General features: G+C 35.9%; 3 protein-coding genes across 3 annotated transcripts; all 3 read right to left on the bottom strand.

Moving 5' to 3' along the window:
• Positions 1–916: 916 nt before the first annotated feature.
• LOC116003489 lies at positions 917–5,331 on the bottom strand. Its single transcript, XM_031243379.1, has 3 exons — positions 5,287–5,331; positions 1,631–1,745; positions 917–1,451 (listed from the first exon to the last, which is right to left on the bottom strand). The coding sequence occupies exons 2-3, from the start codon at positions 1,637–1,639 to the stop codon at positions 921–923; spliced, it is 540 nt and encodes a 179-aa protein (XP_031099239.1). The 5' UTR covers positions 1,640–1,745; positions 5,287–5,331; the 3' UTR covers positions 917–920.
• A 944-nt stretch (positions 5,332–6,275) lies between these two features.
• On the bottom strand, positions 6,276–10,022 carry LOC116004571 (4-coumarate--CoA ligase-like 7). Its single transcript, XM_031244677.1, has 6 exons — positions 8,903–10,022; positions 8,274–8,463; positions 7,660–7,805; positions 7,342–7,409; positions 7,145–7,247; positions 6,276–6,629 (listed from the first exon to the last, which is right to left on the bottom strand). The coding sequence occupies exons 1-6, from the start codon at positions 9,908–9,910 to the stop codon at positions 6,516–6,518; spliced, it is 1,629 nt and encodes a 542-aa protein (XP_031100537.1). The 5' UTR covers positions 9,911–10,022; the 3' UTR covers positions 6,276–6,515.
• A 469-nt stretch (positions 10,023–10,491) lies between these two features.
• On the bottom strand, positions 10,492–10,977 carry LOC116004059. Its single transcript, XM_031243996.1, has one exon. The coding sequence runs from the start codon at positions 10,975–10,977 to the stop codon at positions 10,492–10,494; it is 486 nt and encodes a 161-aa protein (XP_031099856.1).
• Positions 10,978–20,302: the final 9,325 nt, after the last annotated feature.

Below are 20,302 nucleotides of genomic sequence, written 5' to 3' on the forward strand. Positions count from 1 at the left end.
AATAAAGGGAAATTGTAAATTCTTAATTCTTAATCGGATAATAACAGGAGTGATTATTATTAATAAAGGCAAATTGTAATGATTTAATAAAGGCAAATTACATACAATAAAATAGAAATTGCATGCTAACGTACATTATAAAAAAGACCATAATTCTTAATCGGTGAAAAATTGTAAATTGATTTAAAATAATAACAGGATTGATTAGGCAATAATTCTTAATCGTTGAAAAATGGTAAATTGATTTAAAATAATAACAGGAGTGATAATTATTAATAAAGGCAAATTGCAAATTCTTTAATTCTTAATCGGATAATAACATGAGTGATTATTATTAATAAAGACAAATTGTAATGATTTAATAAACGCAAATTGCATACAATAAAATAGAAATTTCATGCTAACGTACATTATAAAAAAGGCAATAATTCTTAATCGGTGAAAAACGGTAAATTGATTTAAAATAATAACAGGATTGATTATTATTAATAAAGGCAATTGCAAATTATTAATTCTTAATAATAATAATAATAATAATAATATAATCGGATAATAATAGGAGTAATTATTATTATTATTACGGTAAATTGATTTAAAATAATAACAAGATTGATTATTATTACATTATAAAAAAAGGCAATAATTCTTAATCGGTGAAAAACGGGTAAATTGATTTAAAATAATAACAGGATTGATTATTATTAATAAAGAAAAATTGCAAATTATTAATTCTTAATAATAATAATAATAAAATAATAATAATATAATCGGATAATAACCGGAGTAATTATTATTATTATTACGGTAAATTGATTTAAAATAATAACATGATTGATTATTATTAATAAAAGGCAAATTGGAAATTATTACGGAGTAATTCTTAATTCTTTTTTTTTTTTTGAAGAGAAAGACTTAATGCATTAAATCATCAGAAAGACAATCAACAAGGAAAGGAGGAGGGGCATCAACCCACTCCCCGCAACCTGACACAGAAACGGCCTCCCTAACAACAGTATGGCGGCGCGATTCGCAGATTGCTTAGCAAAATAGAAGTGTACATCATTTATCATGGATGCAACTTCCTTAACATCATAAATAATAAAACCAAAAGCAGAATTAAAAAAGTTCTGACATAAAGCAAAATAAACTAATTGAGAGTCGGTCTCCACATCAACATCTCCCATGCCTGTACCCTTTAACCAGCTAAGGGCTTCTCGAATGCACACTGCCTCGACCTCTTTAACTCCATAACAGCCCGTAACACACATTCCTTTACATGCAAGGAAACGCCCTTCATCGTCTCGTAGTACCCAACCCAAGCCTGTTACATTATTTACTTCGTCCAGTGATTCATTGGTGTTTAGTTTTAATCTACCTCCATTTGGCTTCTTCCAAACATCATCAACCAGAATGCTATGAGTACTTGGATGTGGCCGCCCAATTTGCATTGCCTGCCAATTCGCCAATGACATGAGATTTGAATTAAAAACCATGCTATGAACATATTGCTGGACATTCCACACATTTTGGTTTCTGCTGCCCCAAGCACCCCAACATAGCATCACAAATTTGCAACGTAAATCCACATCAATATTTTTAAGTAAACCAAAGAACCAATCAAGGATGTTACCTTGCTCATGCTGCAGTACAGGCAACCCCAATCTAGACCATAACAAATTAATCTCTGGACACTCCACAAACAAGTGATATGCAGTCTCGTCCGAAGCACTACACATATGGCAAACCTGAGAACAAGGAATATGTTTCGTGAGCAGCGCATCTCGGGTTGGTAGAAAGGAAGAAACTAGTTTATTTAATAATAAATTAATGCTCAAAATAATAAATGTTGGCTCCTAGGACATACATGTCTAACAATTAAAAGTGTCTTTTAAAATATAAAATTAATTGAAGGCAGAACTTTTTGCAATGTATTTCTCCCTACAAGATGATTTTTTTTTTGGGAAGAACAAAAAAATGATGTGTAGTAATATGTATGTGCTCAGCGAATGTGTTGTAAGGCAGAGCCTTGCACGAAGAAGGAAGTTTAAAATGTATAAAATATTAAATAAATTAATATAGGAGATACGATGTAGATTTTATCTTATGTTTTTAATTTCTTGAAAATTATACACGACGCCGCTCTTTTAAGACATAATTTTTAAAAAGTGAGCACCTTAAGCATTAAAATGACGCACCTTAAGTACACAAACCACGCACCTTAAGCACCCAAACAAAGAACCTTAAGAACACAAGCCACACACCTCAAGTTTTAAAATGGCACACCTTAAGTACACAAACCAAACTCCTTAAGCAATGTCTATATATTTATTTATTTCAAAACTATTTATTCCGTATAATTTAATCTTTTCCATTGTTGCATATATAGAAATCATATCAAATATAGCATTTATAATTAAAAATGACTTTTGAAACATAAAATTAATTGGAGGCGGAATATTTTGCAATGTTTTTCTCCATAACAAATGGTTTTTTTTTTTTTCTGAAGAATAAAAAAAAAAAAAAAAAAGATGTGTAGTAACATGGCTGTGCTTAGCGGGTGTCTTGTAAGGCAGATCCTTGCATGAAGAAGGAAGTTTAAAATTTATAAAATTTTAAATAAATTTATAAAATAGATGCGATGTCAATTTATATCTTATTGTTTTTAATTTTTTTGAAATTATATACGATGCCACTCTTTAGGACACACTTTTTAAAAAGTGAGCATATTAAGTATTAAAATGGCGCACGTTAAGTACATAAACCACACAAACAAAAAACTTTAACAGCACAAGCCACGCACCTCAAGTTTTAAAATTGGCACCTTAAGTACACATACCACACACCTTAAGCAATGTCTATACATTTATTTATTTCAAAACTATTTACTCTGTATAATTCAATCTTTTGTATTAACTATTTTATTTTTCCCATTTTTGCATAATTACAAATCATATCAAATATAGCACTTTTAATTAAAAATGTCTTTTAAAACATAAAATTAATTGGTGGCAGAACTTTTTTGCAATGTTTTTCTCCCAACAATATGATTCTTTTTTAGAAGAACAAAAAAAATGATGTGTAGTAGCATGCCTGTGGTCAGCGGGTGTGTTGTGAGGTGGAGCTTTGCACGAAGAAGGAAGTTTAAAATTTATAAAATAGATACGATCTCGATTTTTATCTTATTATTTTTAATTTTTTAGAAATTATATACAGCGCCGCTCTTTAGGAAAAATTAGAGTCATGTTTCTTTATTAAAAAATTATCAAACGATGTCGATTCTATAAGTAAACTAGTTGGCATTACCTTAAAAAAATAATAATAATGGTACGACATCGGTTATAAAGTTGCTTATTGCGCCCGTTGGCCCGTTAGCTCCTAATCGGTGAATTTGAGATAGTATTAAAATAAGCTAAAACAACAGAATAGAGACAACAAATGATAGGGAGAAAACCATATATATAGGTCTTTAATCAGGTGACAACCATGTCCTAGGTGAGAACGTAAGGATAAATCCAAACCATTGATCTCGTAGATCTAATGGTTGAAATAAACAAAATTTTGTAATATTTATGAAAATGACCCCGCTCTATATATATATATATATATATATATATATATATATATATATATATATATATATATATATATATATATATATGGGTTGGCTTCCTCCTTAGGTTCAATAATAATAATGGTACGACATCAGTTGTAAAGTTGCTTATTGCGCCCGTTGGCCCGTTAGCTCCTAATCGGTGAATTTGAGATATTATTAAAATAATAAGCTAAAACAACATAATAGAGACAACAAATGATAGGGAGAAAACCATACATATAGGTCCTTAATCAGGTGACAACCATGTCCCAGGTGAGAACGTAAGGATAAATCCAAACCATTGATCTCGTAGATCTAACGGTTGAAATAAACAAAATTTTGTAATATTTATGAAAATGACCCCGCGCTCTCTCTCTCTCTCTCTCTCTCTCTATATATATATATATATATATATATATATGGGTTGGCTTCCTCCTTAGGTTCAATAATAATAATGGTACGACATCAGTTGTAAAGTTGCTTATTGCGCCCGTTGGCCCGTTAGCTCCTAATCGGTGAATTTGAGATATTATTAAAATAATAAGCTAAAACAACATAATAGAGACAACAAATGATAGGGAGAAAACCATACATATAGGTCCTTAATCAGGTGACAACCATGTCCCAGGTGAGAACGTAAGGATAAATCCAAACCATTGATCTCGTAGATCTAACGGTTGAAATAAACAAAATTTTGTAATATTTATGAAAATGACCCCGCGCTCTCTCTCTCTCTCTCTCTCTCTCTATATATATATATATATATATATATATATGGGTTGGCTTCCTCCTTAGGTTCAATAATAATAATGGTACGACATCAGTTGTAAAGTTCCTTATTGCGCTCGTTGGCCCGTTAGTTCCTAATCGGTGAATTTGAGATAGTATTAAAATAATAAGCTAAAACAACAGAATAGAGACAACAAATGATAGGGAGAAAACCATATATATAGGTCTTTAATCAGGTGAGAACCATGTCCCAGGTGAGAACGTAAGGATAAATCCAAACCATTGATCTAGTAGATCTAACGGTTGAAATAAACAAAATTTTGTAATATTTATGAAAATGACCCCGCTCTCTCTAAATATATATATGGGTGGGCTTCTTCCTTAGGTAGGAACCTAAAGACTAATCCAATCCATTAAATTTAAAGGTTTTAAAATGGCACACTTAAGTTTCAACAACTCACACACCTTAAACATACAAATCACACAAATAAGAAAGAAAATCACGCACCTTAAATTTTAGGCTCATTCACCTTAAGTTTCAATACTAACGCACGTTAAGCATACAAACCACGCACCTTAAGAAGGAAAATCACGCACCTTAATAAGAAAAATTACACACCTAAAGAAACTGCACAACCACACCTGAGAAAGTCAACCACACGAGAACTCAAATATATATATAGGGAAGGGTTCAGGTGCGGGTATATCTTCCCGTGCGGTTGTGCGATACTCACCTTAAGCATTAAAACGACGCACCTTAAGTACACAAGCCACGCACCTTAAGAGCACAAACTACGCACCTAAGGTTTTAAAATGGTGCACCTTAAGTTTCAACAACTCACGCACCTTAAGGCTTAAGCTAAGAAAGAAAATCACACACTTTAAGCTTTAGGTTCATGCACTAGCTTTAACACTCACGCACCTTAAGCATACAAATTACGCATCTTAGGAAGAAAATCACGCACCTTTAGAAGAAAATTACGCACTTAAAGCCACCGCACAACTGCACTGGAAACAACCCACCGCACGAAAACTAAATTCTCTCTCTATATATATATATAGGTGTAAATACTAGTTACATACTAAAACTTATATAAAAATTATACAATTAGTCCTTTTTTTCTTTTTATTGTTTTTCAGCTGGCAAACTCCCATTTAAATGCCAGCTCATACTGATATTGCTTAATTGTGCATGATAATTATTAGTATTATGTCTTAACTCTTTAAAAATCATTTTTTTAAATCATTATTTGGCGCCACTAGAGTGATAACATGACTTTAGATCAAGTGATCTACCACTTCAGCTAACTTGTAGAACAAATCAATTTTTTTTTTTTAAAAAAAAAAGGTAAAACTTACTAGTGTTGTTGCGGAGTTTGCTACGTCTAGTCTAGATTATGTACGTAAAGTATATACTTTCAGTTAACAAATTATCTACACTTACAATTAGACAAAAATTAATCTACACTTTCCGTTTTTAAGTTATAGGGTAATTGTAGGATTCATCCCTACTTGTTGGTCGTGCTCGCTTCTCGTCCATAAGCTATAACTAACATAGCAAATTTTGTCTCTAATGTTTTTTAGAAAAAAAGACGAAGTTTGCAATTGCAACGTCAATTATAACTTAATAAGAAGTGAACACGATCAAAAAGTAAGAACAAATCATACAATTACCCTATAACTTAGAGACGAAAAATGTAATAATCCCTACATTTGGTTCACAGATTATGTACGTCTAGTTATAACTTGATATACATAATTTGTTAATTGAAAAAGTACACAATATATTAACGGTACATAATTTAAACTAGGGTTAACAACGCACATGGTGAAATCCAGTCCACCATATTTTTTTTAATACTGTACTATTGACACTATTATAATGTAGTATCGGTTCATAACTACCTTCTCAACCTATTGAAGCACAAAAACTACCAAATCTCTAGAGTAAAAATGTTCGAACAAGATGAAACATCAACTTGTAAATAGTAATTCTTGACGTTCTTGAGTGTGTGTGTATATATATGCTATGAAGCAGCTACAAATGGTTGGAATTTATGTTCACCTGAAGCCACTTTTACATCCTCCAGGTTTACAACACGAGTACAAGTTTATTGCCTGATAATATACTATGAATAGGTTTTCTAGCAGCAGATGTATTAGTTATTCTCCAGAATAGCAAACCACTATACCATTACAGTTTTGCTCGTACCTTTTCGATCAGTTCCCGTCTAAGAATCTTCCCCGAGGCAGATTTTGGAACGCTGTTTATAAACGTCACCTTGCGCAATCTCTTATATGGCGCAACCTGCACAAAGAATTTACAGAATGACTGTACAAAGCACAAAATTAAAGCATTTCTGCACTCCACTTCATCCCCAGGCAACAACATTGGACTAAGACTAGGATTGCAAATCCTGTCTCCAATAATTTTCAAGTAAAACGTTTCTGAATGATAAATCTACTCGTTAGTGATATTTCGCATCACCTATCTCTATCTTGAATTGTTAGTTTCCAAGTTAAGACAACGACACTAAAATCTTAAAGACACGCAACTATTTCGGGATATCTTAGAATGAGTGAGTGGTCCCTGAGAATTCAAATTCAGCTTTATCCCTGAATGAGTGACAGCTCCCAAAAAGAATCAAAAAGATAAAATTTTTTATGCTTTTCTTCTCACATTAATATATTCTTTCACATAATTTAAACACTTTAGTTCAATACTACTATCGTCTTTTTAGGCTCGAATTTCATTATCCTATTGAAGATATTTCTTTTTTTGTAATAACACCTAAAGTGACTTAATAATGACGAGGATATTACCTGGTCTGCAATGAACTTCTTGACATCTTCTTCAGTCAGAGAGCTGTTCATGGAGCGAACAACATATGCAACTGGGACCTCACCAGCTTCTGCATCCGGGTATCTGTAAGAAAAAACAGTTTAATTATTTCAGTATCGTCACGTTCGAGTGCATTGTCTTGCATAAAACTCAAGTTGTTAAATAGCGTGCAACTTACGGGATGACAACAGCATCCTCTATTTCTGGATGAGAAACAAGCAGGCCTTCGAGCTCTGCTGGTGCGACCTGGTGACAATCAAAGTTGAAATGAGCAAACTCTTAGTCTCTTACATTGTCAAATCAAATAAGTATCATGACATTGTTAATCTTAGGGATTAATCATCAGTATTAGCGCTAAAAGAACACAGCCGTTAAGAGATACGTATATCAAATTTCACTAAATGTTCTTATAAGCAGAAAACAATGGTCTAAAAGTTGACGGCAAAATTAAGGATTCAAACAAAACTCAGTTCCATGAACATCATCAGAAACTTACCTGAAAACCTTTGTACTTAATCAGCTCCTTGATACGGTCAACAACATATAGCATTCCATCCTCGTCAAAGTATCCAAGATCTCCGGTATGGACCCAGCCTTGTTTATCTATTGTAAGCTTGGTAGCCTGTGGATTCTTGTAATAACCTGAAAATGAAATACAGTGATATATGGTTCTGTAAGAATACAGTTACACTAAACATAATGCTGGTACTTTCCAGGCACATAGATCTCAATATGCACTTTGAACCCGTCTTGCACGAGGGAAACACAACCACTATTCGAGGTTGTGCAATAAACCTGAATTGTGACCCTAGCCGGACCACAAGGAAGTAAGCCATTCTAGGTTGCCCATAGCTGACTGGCTCGAACTAGCCACTTTCTTCTTAACAAAGATTCCACATCCCAATCTTTTTTTTATAATATGAACCAATTTATAAAGTCTACACAATCCATTTCAAATGAACAATTGCACCTACTTGTCTTCAGAATATTACATATTTACATCATCACAACTCTTATCTAATCTCAAACCCTATCAAAATAGGAGAAGCAAAACAGGACTGTGAAAAAGTAGTATACTTGACTACAATAAGATAACTAGAAACAATATACCTTGCATCATGTTAGGACCTCGTACCCAAATCTCCCCCAACTGACCAGGAGGAAGATGCTGCAGTTTATCAACACTAACGATTTGCGCCTCCACTGATGAAACCAGCAATCCAGCTGACCCGGAGTGTCTTGGACCAATTCTTGTATTCTCTATACACACAACTCCACAAGTTTCTGTCATGCCATATCCCTGCAATTAACTCTTCTTTACTGCTTTTCTCATCACAATTCATTTTCCAATCACTAAGGTGGTCAGATAACATTATGTTGTCAATCAAATACTAAGCCTAAAACATGGTAACTCCAGCAAAGATGATTAAGGATACAAACTTGTAAACACAAGGTCACGAGTTCGAATCCTAGCTTTCTTAATTTGAGCCAGTCAGCTATGGGCAATGGGCAACCTAGAGTGGTTTACCTCTTTGTGATACTTTGCCGGCTAGAGTTACAAGACAGGGTTTAACCCATGTAAACCCTCCTAGCTATGGGCAATGGACAACCTAGACTAGTTTAGTTCTTGCTGTTATTTGTTAGTTAGGATCACAAGGCGAGATTTACCCAAATTACATTCTAAAACAGGTCAAATTCTTTGAATTATATACAAATTTCATTATGAAATTAAAAACTACCTGAATTACATTAGCCTGAGGGAAATTCTTAGCACACTCTTCCATCAATTCCTTTCCCAGGGGTGCTGCACCAGACCCAATCTGCCTCAGAGATGTCAGATTATACTTCTTCACCACACTGTTCTTAGCCAATGCCAGAATGATGGGAGGCACAACCCACATATGCGTCACTCTATACTTATCCACAGTTTTTAAGATCATCTCTAGGTCAAATTTTCCCATAAGTACCACAGAATTCCCCCTGACCAGCTGTGAATACAAGATAATTGAAAGCCCGAACACATGAAACAGCGGCAAGAAACACAAGAACGTGTTTAGCGGCTCCCCCGCCGCGTCTTGATCCGTGGCCACCATCTGAGACGTCGCGATGAAATTCCGGTGAGTCAAGATTACGCCTTTACTCAACCCCGTCGTCCCAGAAGAGTACAGCAACGCGGCAGTATCGCTCTGGTTTATAGCAACGGCGTCAAAATTCAACGACCCGGAGTTCTTCACCAGATCGGAGAAATACGTGAGGCCGGAAAAGGCGCCGGAAATGGAAGTTTTTTCCTGACCCAGAACCAAAACCGGCAAATTGAAGCCTTTGACTTTGTCCAGCAATTGGGGAACGGTGACGATGAGCTTTGGGCTACAATCCTTGATTTGTTTGGAAAGCTCTGGAACTGTATACATTGGATTCACGGTCGTGGCAATGGCACCGGCGGCGACGGCGCCCAAGAAGCAGAGTGGGAAGTCGATGGAGTTGGGGGAGAAAATAAGAACGACATCGTTTTTCCTAACACCCAGTTGATGCTTCAAGCCATGAGCGACTTTGGAGACCTGGGATTTCAACTGGGAGAAAGTCAAGGTCCGGCCGGTATCGGCGTCATGGATGGCCGGTTGGTCCGGGTACTGAGAGATGTTCCGGAAGAGGAAAGAGACCATTGAGAGGTTAGGATCCCGCGGGAGGACAATCGGTGGCCGGAGAGATCTGTAGATTCCATCGCGGCCGTACCCAGACTTCTCCATAGCTAAGATTCGGTGAAAATGGAAATTTGTGAAGCTCGCCTGAGAGAGCAAGTACTTATCGGATTGCTGACGCAGAATGGCGACAGCGTTTCTTAGAGTGTGCGCAAAATACGCTAGTACATAAACGGTACTGTTTGGATGTATGTATCATGTATGTAGGTCGTCGCCACGTTTGATAATTCGCTTCAGCATCAAATAAAAATGAAAAATAACACCAGGTTTAACCTTTTTTTTGAATAACACCAGGTTTAACCTAGTTGATTAGTTGCCTGATTCTCACATGAAAATTATGATTTTACGGATGAATTGATTGCGTGATTCACAATTTATTTTTGCAGTATTTTTAAGAGTTAATTTTATTTTTATCTTAAATTTATAGGTGGTTTTCCACTTTTAGTTTTTTTTTTTTTTTTTCAAAACATCTTATATTAGTCCTAGTTTTGTTATGACATTACCATTTTTGCTCCTCTATTAATAAAATCTTTAACCTACCGTTAACTATTAGGATATTTTTGTCTTTTTATATAAAATAAATATTTTTATTTTTATTTTTTTATTTAACTAGGAAGGGGCACACCTAATTACAAGCTTTCGGTTTCCAGTTGTCTCCAAATTGGAAGACCAGACTTATCATCCTCTAAACATTGTAGGATACTCTCTGAAGGTTGGTGGAGGATTGTGGTTCCCTTTCTACCTCCTGCAAATTTGGCCAAATGGTCTACTGCAGTATTGAGTTCTCTTGGGATAAATGCTAAGTGCCATGCTTGAATATCTGCTAGTTCTTTCTTGCATGCAAACAGAACGTTGTCTGTGAGACTGTCGCATACAAAATCATTTGTTATTGCATTTACTATTGTCTTCGAATCGCTTTCAAAGCAGACTTGTCTTACTCCCAAGAGTTTGGCCATTTGGATTCCTTTAAGAAGAACCCACGCTTCTACCATACCCTCTAGGCATGTACCAATTCCATATGTGAAACCTTTCATCCATTCGCCTTGGTCTTGGTCGTTCCTGGCAAGGCCTCCACAACTGGCCTTATTAGATGTGTAATCAAAGCTTCCATCCATGTTGATCTTAATCCATCCCACTAGGGGTGTATTCCATTTGATCAGTTTCCAAGTGAAGCACCTTGGGTTAGGGCTTATCAGACTAAGATTGTTGAATGCTTTGTTGAACTCTTGAACTTGTGTCTGCACCAAGTAAGCCTTGTGACCCACCCTATATCTTTTGTCATTAAAGAGTCTGTCGTTCCTCTATCTCCAAACCCACCATGCACTGATTGCAAAGAGTGTTTTGTTATCGGTTTGTCTATTCCCATTTTTGAAACCTCGAATACCAGCGTCAAACCAATCCTTAAAGGATAAGCCGTGTGTTTTCCTAATCATTCCTGGTAGCACTACTTCCCACAGTGCGAGGGCTTCAAGACAGTCCCTAATGATATGATTTGTGTATTCTTCTTCATCAGTACAAATGTCGCATTTATTGCATTCAGTCAAGCCACGCTTTGCTCTGTTCTTGTTGGTCATTAATCTATCTTGCCTTGCTAGCCAAAGGAACGTATGAATTTGGCTTGGAGTCTTAAGCTTCCATATATTGCTCCATATGTTCGATTCATCTATTACTGAGGACTTTGTTATGAATGAATAAGCTAAGGAGATGGTGAATTTCTTGGACTTACCATCGTCCCATCCCAATGTATCTTGCATGTCCTCTTTTTCTGCTAATTGCACCGCAGCCAGTTGATCTATTATTTCTTTTGGTAGCATGTTAGCTAATTCTGAGTAATCCCATCCTGTAGTAGCATTCTAGTGGTCCATAACCTGTGAGTATAACTATGGCAAGGGAAGGTTCATGGTTATGTATTCCATAAGGGGGCGATCTCCAAGCCAAGCATCCATCCAAAAGAGGGTGTTCTTTCAATTCCTTACAATCTTTCTGATGCCCTTCTTCAGAATAGGAGTTGTTTTCACAATCCTTTTCCATGCATTAGACATTGAAGTTTTGGGTTGCCATGTAGAAGGATCCGAGCCATGTACTGCATATTTTGCTGCCATTAGCTCCTTCCAAAGACTTTTCTCCTCAAACATTAGCCTCCAACCAAGCTTGGTGAGGAAGGTGGCGTTCATGGCTTACAGATATATTAATCCTAAACCCTCGCGGTCCTTATCTTTAGTCACTTTACTCCATGCAACCAGATTACATCTCCTTACCTCATCTATATTGCCCCATAGGAAATCTCTAATGATTTTCTCGATAGTTTTTTGTCACCCCAATAGGTAGCAGTGTGGTCTGCATTGTATAAAGAGGAATGGCTGAGAGGACGGATTGAGCTCGGGTTCTTCTTCCTGCAAATGATAGAGTTTTCTGCCTCCACCCGGTTAGTTTGCTCTTGACTCTGTTAATCAGACCATCAAATGTGTCCTTTTTGAATCTGCCATACAAGGATGGTACACCTAGATACCTTCCCAAATCTTCTATCTTAGAGATATCCAGGATTTGTACAATAGTCTGTTTTGTGGTTGAGCTGACATTCTTTGAGAAATAAATCATTGATTTATGTAAATTCACCTTTTGGCCGGACTGGAGACAGAATTCATTCAAGTTTTCCTTAATAACTAAGGCTTGTTCCGATGTAGCTTCCCCGAATAAGGCTTCCTCTATTTCCTCGCAGCTATGACTCTCTTCCTCGCCGTCACTTCACGCACACTAGAAGCCTCCGCCTGTTCGCCTGTTGGCCGCGACCCCGCGACTCCTCGTCTCTTCGTTGTGGCTGTCGGCTTCCTCCAGTTCCTCGCAGCTTTGACACTCTCTGTCGTCGTCGCTTCACGCACACCAGACGCATCCGCCTGTTCGCCGTTGCTTTACGCATGCGACTCCTCGTCTCCTCGCCCTCGCCTCGAAGAAATAAAGAGATATAGACACTACAGTCTACGACGGGAGAAGTTAAGCAGTAATAAGGACTAAGCGTGAAATCCGTGAATATTACGGGGTAGATTTTTTTTTTTTGGTACAATAAGGAGTAGATTTGATCAGAAAATCTAATTTTGGGCCAATATAATTATTAGAGAAATAGAGTGTTAGTTGAGAGAATTACTCTTAGCATTAGGTTTTGGTGTTAGGAATTTGTGGCTAGGGTTAGTTCCTTTCTTGTATAAATACCTCTGCACTCTGTACCTATGATGAGAACACACAGAATATATACAAAATACTAGTTGAGTTTTCTAATTAGTTTATTGTTTAACATGGTATCAGAGCCTAGTGGGAATTGATCTGCGCAAGGAGGCGACGCCGCCAAAGGAAGCGGAGCAGCCAACGGAGCCAACACGCGCTGCCACGCGCCGCAACTAACCGAAGCTCCGGTGACCACGCGTCGATGCGTGGAGGCGCATGAGGTCTTTTTCCGGTGATCTTGTGCGACGGCGACCACACCAGGAGTCTCACTGTGAAGAGGAGGTTCGACCTAAGTGAAGAGTGAGAAGTTTTGTTGGGGTATTCTCTAGGTTTGTGTTGTTTGTGCCGTGAACATCCATTTTTCCAACATTGGACAGTAGCAGTAGATGGTGGTTGACAGCAGCAATAGATAGTGGTGGTTGTGGCCGGTGGTTTGGAATTGGTGGTGACCGGCCGACAGTTTATGATGGAGATAGTGGAAGAGATGGCGCAGACAACAGTAGGTCTATGCTGGAAAATAATCGACCCTGGAGAAGGATGGAGCTGATAAATAATGAGGCAGTAGGTTGCGGTAGGTTTTTGTTTTGAGTTGTTTGGTTTATCGTGTCAATAAGTCTTTTTTGGCTTATCGTATTTTTTGTTGCTTGTTTGAAGTTAATTTAATATAGGGCTAGTGTCATATTTGGAGCCGTGCCAGGGTATGAGAGTTGAGTCAGTCCTTGTTCAATGTAAGTAAACAAGGGTGTTACAATGATGGGCAGCACAGGTGCCAAGAGTGGTGTGGACCTGGCATATGCCGCGACGATTGTGGAAGGCCGGCGGATGAAGAAGAATGGTTCAAGATAAACTAGTTTGTGCGCACGCAACAAGAAAATAGGAAAACACTGGTGTTAGGTAGCAGTGATAAGGGTTTGTGGTGTGAGAGGCAGGTGTGCTGTGGTATTAGGCAGCAGTGATAAGGGTGTGGGGTGTGAGAGGTAGGTGCGCTATGGTTGTGGTGTTTGGCCTGGTTTGTAGCTTTGTTGAAGCTTTGTTGGTGCGACAAGGTGCATTGTGGACTGACTTGGCACAACATGGTTCGAAGGTTCAAGTGGTTCAAGACTTATGGTTCTAGATGTAGAGGCTTATGGTTCATGTGATACATATGTAACAAGTTGGGCATGATTGAAACCTATGCTCCAACTTGAGGGGGGCGTTAGAGAAATAGGGTGTTAGTTGAGAGAATTACTCCTAGCCCTAGGTTTTGGTGTTAGGAATCTGTAGTTAGGGTTAGTTCTTTTTTTGTATAACTACCTCTACACTCTATACCTATGATGAGAACACACAGAATATATACAAAATACTAGTTGAGTTTTCTAGTTAGTTTATTGTTTAACAATAATCACACATACATATACTACCTAATGGGCTAGGGCTAGACTAGGGCCCCCCAAAATTTTGGGGCCCTGTGCTGTAGCGCAGCTTGCACAACCCAAAATCCACAACTACGCTTATAGTAATGACAAAGAATTAAACTTCATTAAGAATGACAAAGAAAGAATGTATGTTAGATGTAGACAAGTTGGCTGCCCTTTTAAAATCAATATGTGGAAAGTAAAAAATGTTATATCTTGGAAAATTACAACTTTTCATGAAGAGCATGAGGGGTGTGGCTGGGTTTACATAAATAACATGGTTAAGTCTAATAGAGTTGCAAATAGATGGAAGAAAGAAGTAATGCACCATATGAGTTAGACATCAAATGAATTTAGAGACAAGGTTAAGGTCGATGAGGGGTTTGATTTAAGCACGAAGCAAGCATATAGGGAAGTTACAAAAGCCAAAGAAGCAATTGAAGGGGAGGCTCTAGATTTCTTCAAAAAGATTTGGGACTATTGCTTAGAGATTCATAAAACTAATCCAATGACCACATGCACAATCAAGCTTAGTGATTTAGAATATGAAGGAAAAAGAGAATTTTGCGGATATATTTGTGTTGGGATGCTTGCAAGGAAGGTTATAAGTTTTGTAGACCCATCATTGGGGTTGATGGATGCCACTTAAAGCACAACTTTGGAGGGATTCTATTAACAATAGTGGGGGATGATAGAAATGATAGCGTCTTCCCATTAGCATATGCCATTGTTGATGAAGAAAACAAGCAGTCTTGGACCTAGTTCTTGGAGTTGCTTAAAAATGACTTGGTGATAATTGAGGAAGCAGAACACAAGTTGACATTTATCTCAGGTTTGTTACGTTTGACTTAATGTTTTTTTTTTCTTGGTTAAATCTATAATCTGACTTAAATATGTAATATGACTTAAATCATTTTTTTTGCAGACAAGCAGAAAGGATTGTTGCTTGCTTTTGAAGATGTCTATCCATATGCTAGTCATAGATTTTGTGTCAGATATCTCTATGGCAACATGAGACTTACTAGCTATGTGGGAAAAGCTATGAAAGATGCCTTGTGGGCAGCAACAAAGGCAACCATAGCCAACACCTTTAATGAAGCCATGAACGATATCAAGAGGTTAGATGATCATGCATATGATTGTTTAAGAGAGAAACACCTGTCAGAATGGAGCAAGTCTTATTTCTCAACTACTTCTAAATGTGATGCTTTAGTTAATAACATTTCAGAGAGTTTCAATGCTATGATCTTAGATGCTAGACAATAACCTTTAGTTTCTTATTTATAAACTATAAGGAAATTGTTGATGAAAAATTGTTTGATAGTAGACAAAAATCAATGAGTTGGAAGGGACCATTCTGCCGTAACATAATGAAGAAAATATCTATAATTGAGAAGGTTGCAGCAGGGTGTCTAGGGACTCAATGTGATGAAAACTTGTTTGAGATAAAATCTGCAGTACTATTAGGAGTGGTAGAGCAACATACTGTGGACTTGTCTATGTTTACATGTAGCTGTAGGAGGTGGGATTTAACTGGGATACCATGTCAACATGATGTTAGGTCTATAGGGATGAAACATGGAAATAAATCAATTAATGAGTATGTAGACCCTTGTTACTCAATTTGGTCTTACCAAACCACCTACGGAAAGAGTATCAAATGACTTGCTGGACCTATGGAATGGCCTAGGTTAGAAAAGGAACCACCATTACCCCCATTGTACACAAAAAAAGCTGGCAAGCCCAAAAAATTGAGACAGAGAAGCAGAGAAGAGATAAAAAAAGATGGAACACATGTGAACCGTAGCTTGTTCGTTAAGCATTGCAAAAAGTGCAAAGAAGCAAGCCATAACTCAAGAAAATGTCCCTAGGATCCTACAACAAAAGAAAGAATAGTAATGATCTATTTTATTTGTATACAATTATGAAACTTTTATCATTTTCTGTTTCTTGACATCTTTCTGATTTTTTAATGCAGCTTCATCCAAAGAAAAGGGTTAGGAACAAGAAAAGTGTATCTAAGGCCACAACTCATCAAGAAATTGGTAATCAAGAACAAGTTGGAGTTGAAGTTGGAGATGGTCCTCAAGCTGATGAAATCCAAGTCACACAATCAATGGTAGATGATAGAACACAGCTTGATGAGTTTATTGCTATACCTTCACAAAAGAAAGGCAATAGTCTCACCTCCTTGGGAGTTGGGATATCATGGGGAAGTCCAACTTAAAGGCTACAACTCCGGTTCCAATGAATAAACTTATTAGGTAGACGTATGCATTAGACTTAATATAAAGTGGACTTGCTTATTTTTATTTTTTATTTTTGCAATTGCATTTTTTTATTGCAGTACACTTATTTTTGCTAACGGTTTTTGCTCTATTATGCAATTAATGAATTATGGATTATTTATGCTATTAATGAGTATATGACCAATGTATATGATTTTTTGAAGATGTAGAAAAAAAATTTCATCTTGTATTGTTCTATTACCAAGAAAAAAAATGAGATTTTGAGTGATTTATGAAAGAAGATGCTTTAAAGTCAATTTTAATACCATTTAAACATATTTATTAACGGAGGACCACAAATAATCATGTCACAATAATGCTAGGATCAACATAATATTCTTTTTTTTTAAAGGACTAAAAGTGGAATGACACATAAATATATGACCAAAAAAGGAATTAACACTTAAAACTAAATGGACTGAAATACCCTCCTAGTTAACGCCAATTTAACACTTTTATTAACGGAGGACCAAAAATGGTCATGTCACAATAAAACTAGAACTAATATAGGATGTTTTGAAAAAAGGGACTAAAAAGTGAAATGACACCTATAAATCTAGGACCAAAAATGGAATTAACTCTAACTTTAAAGGTGAGATCATGCGGGCTTATGATTAGTTCCACAGAGTTGGATTAATTAAGTTTTTTTAAAAAATAATTTTAACTAGTATTTTCACATGTGCGATGCACAAAATGGATTTATTATAATATTTTAAGAATATTTAGATCAATATATAATTATATAAATTAAAACATCAAATATTATATAATGCAATTAAAAAGATAGTTTGAATCGATTATGTTTTGTCATATTATTTTTGCTTGAATTCTACCAAATAATTGTTGAATTAATAGCTAATATGTAGATATAAACATCCCGTGCTAAAATTTGGGGATTTTATATATAAGTGTTTAGGATTTGTATAATTTGGGCAAATGTGCTCTTTGAAAAAGTAAAAAAGAAAGCATAATATCAGCGGTTCGAATTACACATTATTGAAAACCTCTTTGTAGATGACATTGGTAGTAGTAACAGAATCTTGTCCATCATCGTCTAGAGCTAACACCTTCAGTCCATCAGGATGAGTGATTCGGGAAAAAGTCACGTACAATTAACCATGATTAAACACCGGTTTTTTCAGCAATAACTTAACATGAGTTAATGTTTGGCCCTAGCTTTTGTTGATAGTCATGGCATATGCGAGCATCAATGAGAATTGTTTACACTTGAACTTTAAGGGCAATCTCATATCAGAAAGAGTGAGAGACATTCGGGGATAAGAACTTTGGTTCCTTCATGTGTCCCATTAACTATTCTTGGTTCGACAATGTGATCTGCTAATTTTGTGATGATGAGACGCGTACCATTGCAAAGACCAAGAGAGTGGTCTATGTTCTGCAATAACATAATAGGTCCACCGTCCAAAACTATTGTCTTTCTACCAAATGTCTTTTTAGCACTACCCGGTATAGCGAACCTTAATAGATCTCTAATGGTTTTGTCTAAAGCTTTAAAATAGTGTTTGTGCGTCATCGGTTACTCGTCCCATATAATCAATTTGCTCCTTATTATAACCTCAGCAAGGTCACTACATTGCGATATATTGCAAATCTGAAATGCGTCGTCCTACTTCCTGGCAAGAGCAAAGATGCTATTCCACTCAAAGAAACGTTAAGAACAATATCACCGTGGCTCCTTATCTTTGACAATAACGTTTTTCACATGAACATCTTATCTGTTTTTCCGTAACCATACACAAAGAACAATCCGCCTCCATTGGAATCAATATCATTTATGACAGAGTCGTAGACATTTTTTTGCTCGTCTGTCAATTGTGTTACCAACTTTTCATTCTATGTCTTCAACGATTCTTTGTCATACGCTAACTCTTCGGCTATCCACATGTTTTCCATCAAACCCATGTTGGTTTCATTGGAAATTGGCATTTCTAGAAAGTTCCTTAGGCTCTTCCCCTGCAAAGATAGCAACATCTCTAACTCCATCAGAACGAATTGTTACTTATCTGAATCTGATAGCACCAATTCTTAGTAGCAATATATTAACGTGATTATTGACAATCCGCTTGAGCATCAAGTAAAAATGATTATATTTTATTAATTTTTAATAAAATCAATTAATTTGTAAATAATTAATATACAAAATTGGTTGTGACTGCAATATTTGGCAAATAAAAAAAAAAGATTTTAGAGCAAATATATTCTCTTCTGCTGTCAAGGACCTTGTGGTCCAGTGGCATCAAACCCTTCCCTTTATACGGGAGGTGGTGGGTTCGAGTCTCAGTGGAGGCATTATTGACTCTTGTGCTTCAATAGGTTGAGAAAGTAGTTATAAACAGATACTGCATTGTAATAGAGTTAGCAGTATTCAAAAAAAAAATATTCTCTTCTACTTTTGTAAGATATTATTATAATTTAGTCCTGCACATAACTGATTTTAGAAGATAAAATTTTAAGTGTTAAACAAGTCAAAAAAAAGATATATCGTTTAGGTAGTAGTACTTGCCACTTTTACCTAATTAAAATATGTATTGCAAAATATGATAATATTTTATATTATTTATTTAGGGTATAAGCTCAATATCCATTATATATCTCTCAACACACACACACACACAAGTGAGCAACCTTAATAAGTTGATGGAACATAATTTTCATACCTCAAGGTTACAAATTTTATTGTTGACAATATCCTCTTGATTGAAATTGCCACATATTATTTTCCTAATGCAATTTACCTCTCATTTACACAATACCTTCGTGTAGTGGCCTCATTATCTAATATGTAGTGTGTGTCTGTGAGACCATGCCCATATAAAAAGTGATGACTGATTTAATCCATCCACTTGGGTAGATCAGCAGTTGAAGTTTATTGAAAAATAAGGAAAAAAATGACCAATATCAATTTTATAAATATTTCAAACATTAAAGTTTGCAATAATTATAACCTTCAAAACCTTTTTAATATTCTTTTTTTGAGTCTACTCACTACGTTACAATGTAGTGTCTGTTCATAGCTACTTTCACAACCTAACGAAGCACAAAGAGTCAACAGTCGCGGACCTCCGCTGAAGCTCGAACCCACTCCATCATCTATGTGGAAGTGTTAACCGGGACACCGGATGCCACTAGACCACAAGCTAAGTGAGCTAAATGAGCATATATTGAAATTATAATTTAGAAAGCTAAGTGAGATTTTAATTTAGTAGTTACGTAAGTTTACTTAGCTTGCACTTCTAAATTGATGTGATATTTTGATAGTGAAGTGAAAACTTACATATTATTTTCATCGGTTAATTTAAATTAGTCTAACTCACCATAAAATATTATAATTTTTATTGAATTGACTTTGTCCAAACTTTAGTATTAATACATGAGAAGTATCATAGTTAAAGAATATATACATATATATATATATATATATATATATATATATATATATATATATATATNGGTGCATTTCATAACATTGAGTGGTCCAGTTCTTAACATTGAGTGGTGTAAACCGCACGGGAAGACCT

Source organism: Ipomoea triloba, chromosome 14, assembly GCF_003576645.1.
Source record: "Ipomoea triloba cultivar NCNSP0323 chromosome 14, ASM357664v1".
NCBI lineage: Eukaryota > Viridiplantae > Streptophyta > Magnoliopsida > Solanales > Convolvulaceae > Ipomoea > Ipomoea triloba.